Source organism: Crinia signifera, chromosome 3 (assembly GCF_055691185.1).
Source record: "Crinia signifera chromosome 3, ASM5569118v1, whole genome shotgun sequence".
NCBI classification, from domain to species: domain Eukaryota; kingdom Metazoa; phylum Chordata; class Amphibia; order Anura; family Myobatrachidae; genus Crinia; species Crinia signifera.
In genome coordinates this window covers 169,792,514-169,806,744 of record NC_139219.1, presented here as the reverse complement: position 1 = coordinate 169,806,744, position 14,231 = coordinate 169,792,514, and the positions used below count along the sequence as shown (strand labels likewise).

General features: G+C 47.3%; 1 protein-coding gene across 1 annotated transcript in view; it reads left to right on the top strand.

Annotated features, from left to right (window-relative positions):
• Positions 1–3,995: 3,995 nt before the first annotated feature.
• The window catches only part of FOXO3 (forkhead box O3), a 91,861-nt gene continuing 81,625 nt past the window's right edge, over positions 3,996–14,231 (top strand). The window contains exon 1 of the mRNA XM_083176928.1: positions 3,996–5,360. Coding sequence (XP_083033054.1) covers positions 4,794–5,360 — 567 coding nt within the window. The 5' untranslated portion in view covers positions 3,996–4,793. The remainder of the gene's footprint in view (positions 5,361–14,231) is intronic.

Genomic DNA, 14,231 nt, shown 5'->3' with positions numbered 1-14,231 from the left:
GAGAACTGTCATGAGGTGGTTACTGATAGAGCAGCAGTTACAAAAGTATCACAGGATCTTCTGAGCTAAAGGTGCTAGATAAGGTTCAGATTTCTAGGGGTTTATTTACTACTAGTAAGCCCACTCAAAGCAAAAGCTTCAAAAGCTAGACTGCTACATACTTGCCTACCTGACCCTTTCCATGCGGGAGAAAATGCTCTGTTCCTGGACTTCCCTGGTAATGTAGGATTGCCAGCAACCGGGCTGAAACACCTTTACCTAGCTCCCCACAGGTGTTGGCAATCCTACATTACCAGGGAAGTCCAGGAACAGAGCATTTTCTCCCGCATGGAGAGGGTCAGGTAGGCAAGTATGGACTGCTACCTTCGGTGTTTGTGCATGTGTGAGAAAGCGGTGTAGTTTCACCCTCTGTCAGCAGATGGCAGTGTTTCAGAGACATATATTTATATAGATGGTTGTTTGGGTTCTTAAAATTACAAATAGCACTTTTAACCACAATATATATATATATATATATATATATATATATATATATATATATATATATATATATATATATATATACCAAAATAGCCCACACATGCCTACTTCCTAAAAATCAGGCGGCGCTCCAATCTCTCCGGAAAGTCAGGCAAGTCTCCTTGAGCTGGTGGGCACACCTTTGTTTTTCTGAAACAGCCGGTGACCACCCCCAATCACCAGCCTCCTTACTGCCAAATTGGGAGGGGATTGGGATTAGAAATTTTTACAATTACTGTCACTATTTCAGCTTGCAGATGCGTACGGATCGTAGCGCGCATTTGTTACATTATTTGAACAATTACTGTCACTATTTGAGCTGGCAGATGCATACGGATCATAGAGAGCATGCGCATGTTAATTGAAAATATTGCGAATTTGCACGTCAATAATAAACTCTGAATCAAGCCCAGTGGTACGTTTGTTATATAAAAGGTACTAGGTAAGTTTCAGGTTAGCCGAATAAAATAAAAGAGATAAGATGGCAAATTTGCATAGTTTCTAAAACTATACTATTTGTAAAATGGCATTATATTGTTTACCAGTCTGACGAGGTAATGGCTTTATCTGGTTATGTTTCAATTCCACCCTTTTACGCTAGTGCCACATGGAACACTGTGTGCACATTTAATTCAACCTTAGGAACTTGGCATTGATACACAATTTGCCTGAAAATAATAGGCTGCAAGTTCCTATCACACAACCACTGATACAGTCTGTAACTCTCGTTGAAATGTTCTTCTCTTATCTGAACTCTGCTTATTGGACTATGGACAACAGGAACAGCATTACATTTAATATTTAAATGAATAAAATAAAGCGTTGTTTAAAAAACAGAAAAAGTATTGCACTTAATTTTATGGGCAAGTGCACAACTTTATAACCGGCATGGTGAACCCTTCAAGGGGTGAAAGAAGGAGTCAGTGGCGTAACTCCCAAAAGCAATGGAGACATTGGCCACCGGGCATTAGCCATTACTGGGGCACAGAGGAGCCGGCACCAGGCCCCTGTGGTTATAGATAAATACATCTATAACCATGTCCTATGTATCTTCTGCGGTGAGCAGCGCACCTGTCACTACTGGAGTTGAGAAGAGCCTAGGGGGTCATGACGCGACCCGGGAGCTGGATTACAGCGGGAGCCACTAACACTGCTACAGCAGCCTGGTTATGGTGCTCTGTAGTGAAGAAACTGAAAGTAAACTACAGTTCCTGGCATCCCTTGAAGCCGGAAGCTCAGGGCTGCAGGGAGCTTTTGAAAGCAGATCAAGAGAGAGATAGTAAGCTCAGCTTAGCCCCCTCACTAGTCATTAGCACCCGAGTGTTTTCATGAGCCAGCCTACAGCCTAGCAGTCTCTGGAGGATAAGCCCGAAAAGGGGGCGTGGCTACACAGCACTGCACAGGCCCTCCGTACACTATGTATATTTACAGTATCTGTGTAACTATTGTGTGTATGGATGTGACTGTGTAAATATATGTGTGTAGTTATGTGTGTATAAGTGTATGTATGCAGGATTTTATGTATGTATATTGTACACACAGTAGCACACATGCAGACAGGCGGACTGGAACTGGAGGACGGTGTGTGGTTTTGGGGGACAGATATCCTAGTTCCGGCTACTGTCTGTAGTGCATACCTCCCAACTGTCCTGATTTTTGCGGGATGATAAGTTTTTGGGGATGGTCCCATGTCTCACCAGGGGCTGGTGCGAATAGTTCTAGCCATGCCCACTCAGTCGCGTGTGGCCTCATGGGAGTGATGTCATTTGTAGGCCATGCCCCTGGTCATTAGGCCAAGCCCCAAAACATGGGTCCCACCAGGCCCACTACTAATTCTGTGAGGTATGGGGGGGGGGGGGTAACCGATGCTATTTGTGTGTAGGGGAGGCACTACCATATATGTTGCCTCCGGGCACCTGGTATGAACTTATTCCCCTTGAAGGAGTAGTGCAAGATGAAGATGGGGGGGGGGGGGGGTATATGGGAACCAGTGCCACAGAGTCTACTTATCACAAACTTCTTAAGGTTGTCTATGAGGAAGACATCCTAGTAGTACTTAGTGGGCAGGTGGCAGCTGTGGAACATAAGTTGTCACCTTGACACTTTCACTTGAAAAATAGGTATTAGTGACAGTAGGTTGAAGTTTTGCCTAGGGTGCTGAGAAGACTTACGGCCCCCATACACTTATCCAATTTGGGACGATTTTGCCCAATTCTGACGGATTGGCCCGAGAAATCGTCCCAAATCGAATGTTTGACATCTCATCTGACCCGATGCGCAGTCCTGTGCACATCAAGTCGGACCCTACAGATTGAACCTGCTGAAGGTTAAATCTATCCGGTCCGGAATCGATCCGGTCCGGAAGGGAACTAGACTGTGGGGGGCCTGGATGGAGGGTTAGGAAGCATGACAGTGTTAGAACGCAGGCTGCAGGGTGAGGGAGCGCAGGCCGCAAGGTAAGGGTGCGCATCAGTGTGATAGAGCGCAGGCCGTGGTGTGAGGTAGTGCATCAGTGTGATAGAAATTTGGCCCCAGGATGAGGGAGTGCGTCAGTGTGATAGAATGCAGGCCCCATGGTGAGGGAGTGCATCAGTGTGATAGGATGCAGGCCCCAGGGTGAGAGAGTGTGTCAGTGTGAACGCAGGACATGGGGTGAGAGAGATAGAGCTCAGGCAATGGGGTGAGGGAATGTGTCAGTGTGATAGAGCCCAGGACGCGGGGTGAGGGAATGCTTCAGCATGATAGAGCCTAGGACACAGGGTGAGGGAGCGCAGGCCATGGGGTGGGGGAGTGAGTTGGTGTGATAGAGCGCAAGCCATAGGGTGAGGGAGTGTGTCTGTGTGATATAACGCAGGCCGCAGGGTGAGGAACTGCGTCCAGTTTATGTAAAAATGGTTACAGCTCAAAGTGAAAGTACATTGCAGATGCGTATGTTTATCTGCATTACTTTTGCTTTGGGCAAGTGTTCCGATGTGACCACCAAGTGCATTTCACAATGCACGCTCACTTCTGATGTTTGCATTGCAAGTAAACAGAGGAATCTTACTTATGCTGTACGCTACTACCTACACAATAATACCCTTTTCAGACATACCACCCAGGATTTTAAACCCTGTACAATCCCAGGTTTTTAAAAATCCCTGGTCCATTACAGATGTGCAGGACCACCCGGGATTTTATTCGACTAAAATACCGGGTAGAGCGATTCAGATGTGCACTAATTCTGGGATTATGCGCATACACATGAAAAATCCCGGGATTTTTACGTATGTTTGAAAGGGTTATAAAACAGTATATGCCATCACACCACAGAAAGCAGCCCTGCACACCCACGTTGGTCATTGAGTTGAAGTTCTGAGTTGCTCCCATGTAAACATTAGAGCAAAGAAAAAACATGCAGCAGTGAAGGGGTGTGTGCACCCTCCTCCCCGCACCACAGCCTCCTCCCAGTGGGCAGATCTGGGTGCTGTTAGGTTGTGTGCACCCTGCGTGTGCCTCTCTCATGCTCAAGCTGCACTAGTGTTACTGTAGCAGGCTGTGCTTGTCAAGAGGGGGAACGTGGAAGTGAGCAGTCGCGTGCAGGGTGACAGGAATCCACTGACTGCAGCATTCACCCGTGCGCTGTCAGCTCGCACCCAACACATAGCAGGATATCTGCCCCAATCCCGCACGACTGCGCAGTGGCTTCGGACAGCCGAGCAGAGCTCTAGGCGTTGCTGCGGGCACGCAGAGCCCGGGAGTCACTGGCAGCAGACCTGTCTCCTGCACTCCACCATTGCAACACGAAGGAACCTGAATGAGGGGTGGGAAATTGTCAAGATGGCAGCAGCAGCAGGAGTGAGGCTGTGTGCTTAGTGCGTGGTGACAGCCACAGATGCGGGCAACCTGGAGGCCGGTACACGGCTCAAGTTACAGACCTGTGCTGCAGACGTCCTGGCAGTGAGCGGTAGCGGCTGGGGTGTGCGGCGCAATAGCTGCTGGCAAGCTGTGTGAGTGCGGGACGGGGCGGGGGGGATTGATGCTACACCCAGTGCGTGCGGGACAAAGCCTGACCGCCCTTCTCTCTGCAGCCCCAGGGACATGGAGCCCATCCAGGGAGCCCGAGCCCTGTACCTGTCATGAGGAGGGGGAGTCCCCGTGCGCCCACATAGCTGCTGCCGGCCCGGCGATGCTGCGCTGCGCCGCTCACTGAGGAGCCTCCTACCCGCTGCAACAGCTCTCCCCAGTCTCCCCAGCGCTCACCTCCCTCCCTACCGTGGGGCAACTCACACAGCATGGCAGCCGCGGCGGCGCCCCCCTCCTCCCCGGAGAGGGACGTGGACATAGACCCGGACTTTGAGCCGCAGAGCCGGCCACGATCCTGTACATGGCCCCTGCAGCGCCCGGACTCCCAGTCCAGTCCCTCGAAGCCTGGCTGCGAGGCCGGGGACGCGTCCTCCATGATCCCGGAGGAAGAGGACGACGACGAGGAAGTAGCAGCCGCTCCTGGCGCCGGGGTAGGCGACTCGCTAGAGCGGGGGACCCTGCTGCTGGTGAGCGGCGGCGGAGATGTGGCGTCCATGACCGTCCTGGCGGCCCCGGTCGGCGGAGTGGAGTCGGCACTGACGCCAATAGGTGCCGCGGGGAGTGCGGGCACTGGCAGTGGGGCGGCTGGGCAGCAGAGGAAGTGCTCGTCCCGTAGGAATGCCTGGGGGAACATGTCCTATGCCGACCTGATCACCAGGGCCATCGACAGCTCCCCGGACAAGCGGCTCACCCTCTCCCAGATATACGACTGGATGGTCCGCTCCGTGCCCTACTTCAAGGACAAGGGAGACAGCAACAGCTCTGCAGGGTGGAAGGTGAGCGCCGCTGGTACTGCTGTGCCTGCACCACTAACCCTGTGTGTGTGTGTGTGTACACACGCGTAGTATGTGCCCAAAAGAAAAGCGCAGCCTCTAGAATTGGTTTGTTTACATTTCAAGACACTGTGATCATCTAGTCCTCAGAGTCCTAAAAGTGAGTAGTCTGTCCACAATAACCCGCAGCCATACTGCTGCTTCCCTATCAGTTAGGGGGCTAATATGAGGCAGATGCTGCTAATAAAGTGCACTTCATTATTTGATCATCAGGAAGGGCTGCTACCTCTATAGAAAATGTGTTGGCACCACGTCAAGGAGGAATAATCTGCAGTGGTCTCAGGAAAGCAATGAGCACTGCTCATCTGTCCGGGGAAAGGTTCCTGGTACTATTTACAAACAGTGGGGAATGTGAAGAGAAGTTATGGTGTTAACCACCGGTTACAAGCTCTGGAATGAATCACTTTCTGGGGCTTGGTAGATATGATAATACTGTCAAAACTCATAAACCTGCATTTTTAAAGTTAGTACATCCCAACCATTGTCAGTTGAATTGCATTCTAAAGAAGTGTACTCACGGCTGCGATAGGGGCTGAAATCACTGGGAATATGGTCGCTGGCGACCATTTTGCCAGTGATGGGAGTGTGCCCCGGCGATAATTCGCTGGTTGCGCGCTCCCATTTTCAGCCCCATTATAATCGCTGGTCGCAGGCACCGCCGGCAGAGGTTCCCTTTCATCAGCGACCATCTCTGGTCACTGATGAAAAGGAGACACTGAGCAATATAGGGTATGGGTAAAATCCGGAATCGGATAAGACACCGGAATGCCGGACTGGACATCAAACTCTGCTTTCCGGAGCTTGTAGTATCCGGTCCGGGGGTGTCCTGTCCGGGGTGCTCCATCTGATGAGGCTGCTCTCGCACCTGTCACCTGGGAGAGGAGAGGGGGGAGAATACAGCCTCACCGCATGGTCTGGGGGTGTAATAAAAACTGGAACGGTCCAGACCACACGGGGAGGCTGTAATCTCCCCTTCCCCATGTCCCTGGTGTGAGCAATCACAGGCATACCCCCGGACAAGACACCCCCCGCATGGGACACCCCTCGGACCAGACACTATAAGCTCCGGAATGCAGAGTTTGATGTCTGGTCCGGCGTTCCGGTGTCTTATCCGGGTCCGGTTTTTACTTAGTCCCAGCAATATATCTCCCCCGTGTGTACGCACCTTTTAAAGGTAATGAATCTGATGTATCAAAGGCTGTGTGAATTTATCTTCATCAGATACAGTTTTACAACACAGTGCATATTTTGTTGGTTTTACTTATGTACAATTGTATTTGTTATAGTTTTGAAGCAAGCGATTACATCTGGTTTTATAGTGAACAGCTAGTTTGCAAACATTCTCATGCCATGACTGTTGTCACCTGGTGTAAGAGTAAAGGCCAATACACATTGGGCGACTTTGAGCTGAAAGCCGCTCAAAACCGCAGTTTTCAGCTCAACACCGCCCAGTGTGTATGGTCCGGCGATGAGCGCTGATGCGTGCTCCTGCATCATCGCCGGGAAAGTCGCTCATCTGCTGGTATTACCAGCAGATGAGCAGCTTTGAGCACTGCCTATGCAAAACCGTCTGCCCAGTAACCCCCTCCCCCACTGACCGCGCTTGAGGAAAGCCGATCTGTGTGTATGGACTGAGCGGTTTTCCCCCAGTGATGACAGCTGTCATCGCTGGGCATAATCGCCCAGTGTGTATGGACCTTTAGCTATAAATCTCTGATACTTGTTTTCTAGCACGGCGCCCATCGCATAAGATTGTATGCCTTAATTAAGGCATACAATCTTATGCGATCACATACAATTGAAAAGATTTTAAATTGTATGTACAATATCGCATCTTATGGATCTTATGCATCCATAAGATGCCATAAGATAAAAGATCCATCAACACCATCCCGAAGCTTGGCGAGCGCAGCAGTACGCGTCCTCCTACCTTTTCATACCCCAACTATCCACGTCGGTGTGGAGTTGATTTTATATAGTGTGGCGAGCCACCGAGCCCGAAGCGTGGCGAGCGGACGCGGACTACTTCACATGTATTGGGCTCGGTGGCTCGCTGCACTCGCCACACTATATAAAATCAACTCCACGCTGACGTGGATAGTGGAGGTATGAAAAGGTCGGAGGACGCGTACCGCCGCCCCTCGCGGGCTCGGTGCGCTCGCCACACTTTGGGTTGGCGTTAATAGTGGGTGGCGTTAACAATGGGGGGGGGGGGCATTTCACCCATGAGGGGGGGTTAGCAAATAAAATTGGGGTTTTGGGGGCTTTTTACATTGGAATCAATGTAAAATTGGGTCTCAGGGACTATTTCACATTGATTCCAATGTAAAAATCTCGTCGATCGCATCCATCGCATGCATCTTATGCCGCACAAGCACATAAGATGCATGCAATGCTTGCGATATCGGCCCGACACATACAATCTAGATTGTGGGCGCCGTGCTAGGAAACAAGTACCAAATCTCTTTTCACCACTTTACACTGCACCTCTTAAAATGTGCCTCACTGTCTTGAGAAGAAATCTTAGGTACTTGTGTAGTTTCATGGCGCCGTGCTACTTCCGGTTTTTACGCTCAGCAAACTATCGAAAATAAACTAACTTAACTCCATGCCAACATGGATAGTTCATACCCCCACTATCCATGTTGGCATGGAGTTGAATTTAGATAGCGTGGCGAGCCCGCAGCGTGGGCGAGCGAAGCGAGCCCCGCAAGGGGACTCAGATGCACGGCACCATGCTGGCCCCGTGAAACTACACAAGTACCAAATCTTATGCTGGGTACACACCAGAACCTCAATTCCCCCAATTTGGACGCATCTAACGACCGATTGTATGTAAAAGGAGCAGAATTGTACATGTTTTCAATGCGATTCCGGTCCAATGCACGTTCCCGCCGGTCGTTAGGTCGCTTTGGAGATTTTACCTGCTGCACTAAAGACTCATCATCTACAGTGGATTGGGTACTGATCATGTGCAGATTGTGTTCTCCAATCCAATTGTGCGACCATAATATGATTTCAGGAAATCGTTTCACGATCATGGTTGTTCTGGTGTCTACCCTACATTATCTGTAATTTGAGGCCTATCAAATACATGTGCCCCCTTTGTACTTGCAGAGGTTGATAGCGGGTGTTTTCTTGGGTGTGTAGTGCTTGAGGAGAATGCAGACACAAGTTAGCCACACTTTGCTGTCCATCCACTTTTGTCCCACATGTAACTTGAAATATATTTCAAGGCTATTTGAGCAGCTACTTTTTCAAAGGACTAATTCAAGCATGATTTTGATATGCACCACATGAAAAGTAATTTGAGTAGTCGCAACAATGAAAACCAAGTCTAAATTTATCTCTTGGTGTTTTCCCAGGTGGTTTTTTAAACTACTGCTGTGTACACACAGTACAATCCATCATGAGATTTTGACTATATAGTCAAAATGGCATGCCGATCGCACAGGTTTTTTACCTTGCGATCCCGATGCGCGCTCCCATGACAGCACAAATTGAAACTCAGATAGACAGGGCAGCAATGACTATATAGTGCAGAATAGCAAGGGGATCTCGTGTACACATATATTTTGCTATTGTTTATCCATGTTCGTGAAATTATCATTGTGTTTAGTAATAAGGTTACTTGGAAAATGCTTCCAGATGGGCAGATTTTACCTTGGCATATTGGACAAGTTGAAAACTGCACATTTAAATGTGATACATTTGGCATTTAACACTCCCAGTAATATGCATAAATAGTGCTTTCATTTAAGATAGATGTGAGTGACTATTGTGTACAAATATTAATACGTAACTGTAAGGTGCTGATCAGTTCAAACATATAACTCCTCCCACCGGTGGCGTGGTAATTGTACCACGTATGGGGGGAAAAAAGATCACATATAGTGAAATACAGTACAATTTTTAATATGGACATCAACATAAAATATACAATGGTGCTGATCACAATCCGATCCCCAGCTTCTTAATTATAAAACAGAAACCTGCAGAACATATATGTATTGTATGTACATACATATTTTACATGTGTTAAAGTTCATCAGAGTGCTCCTTTTGTGGTTATGTTTTAGTATTACCGGATTAGGTGGAACTGGCCTTGCAGTTCAATATGCATGTGTGTTTTGTCTTGGGGCAAATCATGGGGCTCTCAGCAGCTGCTGACGCATTTCAACTCACAAGTCTTTTTCATAGTCCAAATGCCGTATCGATTTGGACCTTGAAAAAGACTCAGAGTTGAAACGCGTTGAGAAGACATACAACGCAGCTGCTGGGTGAGATGGCAGGGTTTTGAATGTGAGGTACCGCATGCGATACATAACACTAACGGATGGGAGCCCTAACCGTCAAGACTTTCCCCACCGTTTTACACATTTGTTCCAATCCTGACTAACCGCTACACCCACCCATGTTGAGGACCATAGTTTTGCTACGATCACATATTTTGAACTAACATTTTCCCAAAGTTAAGCCCCAAACACACTAGACTATTCTGGCTGTGGAAGATATCGTCCACGGATGGCCAATTGAGTGTACACACTGAACAATCTCAATCAGTGATCTCACAAGACCCACTAAACATGTGGATCCTTGGCTAATTAGCTAAAATTGACCCACATGTTCATTAGAAGGGAGGAGCCATTAACGATTTAACAGTTGATATTAACTGTACACACTAGATAATATTTTAAGTTATCACTAATACTACTTTCAGACCGCAAATGCCGTGTCGCACACGGGATTAGGACACAGGTCCCATCCCCAGAGCAACACGGCATATGCGGTCTGAAAGTTCCGACACAGACACGGCATATTGCCGAGTCGGTGGCGTCACATGGGGCGGAGCTGGGTGGCGGCGCGTCATCGGGGGGCTCGGGAGGAGGCAGTACTTGGAGCTGACAGTGCTGCCTCCTCCATACTGTGAACGGGACACGGGTCGTTCGACCCAGGCACCCAATCACACTGCACTTAACAGGGGTCATAGCTGTGTTCAAACCTGGTCAATACCAGGGTTGAACACCCGTGTTGCTCGACCCGTGGTGGCCTTTGCAGACCGCACCTTGACCCATGTTGGGGCCGCAAGAACACGGCAATAACCCGGGTCTAAAGTGCGGTCTGAAAGCGGTATAACTTGGAGGCTATTGCATTTGGCTGCATATGTTAACATAAACTTGAATGCCCAAGACCAAATTGACAAAAGTTCTGCTTTTTATATAGTGGTCATAGCAATTACGGATCAAATAATGATATTCAATTGGTTAGCAGCAACTCACTCTAATGACCTTTTTAATTGATATTAACATTTACTTACAGGTACTTGTGTAGTATCTGGGCGCCCGATTTTGTGATTGTATGCCTTACTTTAAGGTATACAATCAGATGCGATGCGACTTTTGGCAAAATCACATCGCATGTGATGTGATTCAATGCGTTTTTGCATAGGATTCAATGTAAACAAGGTCCTGTTCATTTCCCCACTATCCAAGTGGGCATAGAGTTGATTTTATATAGCGTGGCGAGTGCAAAATTTACAAAATCAACTCCATGCCGACGTGGATAGTGGGGGTATGAAAAGGACGGGGGACGCGTAACGCGACCCTTCACGGGGCTCGCTGCGCTGCACATGTTACATCTGCCCCACCTGCAGTGCACATGGTTTTGCCCATTTTGAGAACAAATTTGTTCTGCGATCAGATCTGAATAAGAGCCAGTGCTACACACAGCCGGGGACACTTATTGTATAAGGTCCCGCGGCTATAGCATTACTTCTGTGGCTGGTCAGGAACGTTAAATAATTTTTTTTTTTTTTAAGATGTCACAGCATATTATTATTTTTTTTTTTTTTTTACATTTGGTTTAAACCAGCCAACCCTGGTTTGCGGGTTTATTATGAAATTGTCTGTGTATATTGAAGTTACTGGTCGCTTTACTGGGGGGGGGGGGGGGTTGGTTTGAAGGAGGCTGTTGCTAATGGCATACCAGAGCGTGGATTGTCATGAACATAGTAGTAGATGTATGAAGCAGTGATAGGGGAGGAGAAGTGAGCCAGAGGAAGAGGAACCAATGGCAACCAATCAGCATTGAAGTAACATGTGGAATTTGCATAATACAGAGCAGCTGGTTGGATGCCATGGGCCACTTCTGGTCTGGCTCACTTCTCCTGCGTACACGTTTGATAATATTTTGATTTTGTTGTTCCAACCAGTCTATATAGGCAAAATATTACAAATGTTGCTCCGTTCTCACCTTAAATGGCAGATGTATGATTTGCCAATATTTGTTGTGCATGGAGGCTATGGGGTTGATCCTATTAATCCCAAAGGGTGCGGATGATTTGTGAGTTGCGAATCATCACACCGTGCGCCCTTTACGCTGGTCTGAATTCGCTGGAAAGTGCTTGCACCTCCATAGGGGTGCGATGAATTATCAGGGAATTCGGCACTGCGAAGGCTGCGAATTAGGGTTCATTCGGGTCCCATTTTCAGCGTTAAAACTGCTCCCAAATGGCAACTTGCACCCTTCAGGGTTAATAGGATCGACCCCTATGTATGTTCGTATGTATGTGTTTTGTTAACCGGAACAGGAATATATCCTCATTAAAAGCAGTACTGCAAACATTTGGGAGTTAGATACTGACTGTTGACCTGATTTAAAGCTATTGCAAAGTGAATGTATTAATGATCACACACGAGGACAGGCGCCCCAGAAGGAACTAGTCTGTGTGATGTTCAGTGAGCTGCCAGGGCGTCACAACATGCATGGTCAGCCAGACCACACTGCTCATCGGCCACTCCCGAGAGGGTGTCCCGTGGAAACCCTCTGCCCGGCCAGCTTATGCGATGTGTAGCAGATCTCTCTGATCCTGGCTGCCATTCACATACTGTGGTATGGATCAAACTCCAGAAACTGAAAGTCTTCAAAGTTTGACAGCAGGACCATACATCTTTCTATGGCATGTGTTTCCAGAGCACTACTCCTTCCTATGCAAAGATGGTCTGGGTTGTGAAAGGGAGCCGGGCTGACCCCTACTTGCCCTTTGACAGTATACAAGAGTGAACTTGAGTGAGACCTGGCAGGGTAAAAGATTGGGAGCTTTGCAACAAGTGTACCTATTCCACAATAAACCCACAAACATAGCTGTTGCTTGGATATAAACCCACTATAGGAGATCACCCAATACAACCTGCAGCTAATTAAATCTAAAGTGATCTTGTCACAGTGCCTGTCACAGTGCCAGCCCCAGATTCCCGACTGTCTTCATTGATTACAAGTATGCTGGGGAGAGTTCGGTTTAGGCTGTGGGAGAAGGGTTAGGTTGCAGGTAGGGAGCTATAGGCGGGATAAGTTTAGCATATGTACCTAAAAGGTATTGGGATCCTGACCATAGGGTGCCACTGTGGTTTTCTGACTGCCGGCATTCCAAGTGCTGGGATCCAAATACATCCCATATCTAATCCTGAGTGGGGAGTTCAGCTAGTCACATTGGGAAATGCTATTGAATAGATTAGTTTGCCATGTAGAGAAAAGGCTATAGTTTAATTTGTGGAAACACATTGGGGTATATTTACTACATGTGAGTTCTATTGAAGATGGGATGTATCAACTTATCAGATTCTACTTGTCATTTATTTAGCACCTTCTAGAACAGTGATTTTCAACCTTTTTACCTTGAGGCACACTAAATAAGAGTTTTTAATTGCCAAGGCACACCATGAGATCAACACAGGGCAAAACACATTGGCCCCCACAGGGAAAAAAAAAAACCTATTGGTCCCCACCGGTAACAAAAATAAAACACATTGTCCCTTTACATGAAAAAAAGAGACCAGTAAATAACAGTTGAACTGGCGGTTGCTGTAAACTGGTTTGGGCATCTCTAGATCTGGGGGCACACTTGAGAACAACTCAAGGCACACTAGTCTGCCACAGCACAGTGGTTGAAAAACACTGTTCTAGAAGATAATAAATAGTCCTATTTGTTGCTATGGGCAACATCACATATTCAATAGAACTCCCATCTTAGTAAATTTACCCCATTTGATTCTGGAATGTAATGGGTTTCCTTGTGAGGAGGGTTCTTGCTTCGAGGACAAATCCTTCCTTTTATAAATAACGTGTGGGGTAACCCTGTGGCTAATTGGATTTTCCTCCCAAAATATTGAATTGGAGTTAAGTTAATAAATTACATCTGGCTTCAAACTGTGACATCAAAGGTTTGGACTGTCAATATAATACATGTATCTTGGAAAAATACATTTTGTTCCGGTTGAAGTGAAAAGTTAATAATACTTTACTTTATTGGCTATAAATGAAATGCACACAAGCTCTTAAAACACATTTCCTTGTATATAAAAAAGGTTCAAAATCCATTTTACCATTTTTTGTCTGTTACTGGCTAGCTGTCTGGATTCTTCCTTTGGTCAGTTGCTTATTTTAGTTCATTGCCTGAAATATGTTAGGTATAAGCCCTAGGTCTTTGAAACTGACCAAGAAATATAATACTTTGTAGACTGAAATGTTAGCTGTCATGTCTTATTTTTATAAGTTTGAACTACATGGCCAGTTGTGAACTGCATCCCTGCTAGCATCTATTATAGGTGGGCAGTGTCTGTATCCAATAATTAGGGGGGTATCTCCTGCCACTATTTACAATGGGGGAAATAGTGGCTGGGCCCTATTCAATGCTATCTTACCCGACAGTATTGAACAGGGATCTCGGCAGAACATGCCCGACTTTACAAGCAGTCGAGCCCCCGGCCGCTACTTGTGGCCACACCCCCTTCTCTGCGCTCTGCAGGCAGGACACAA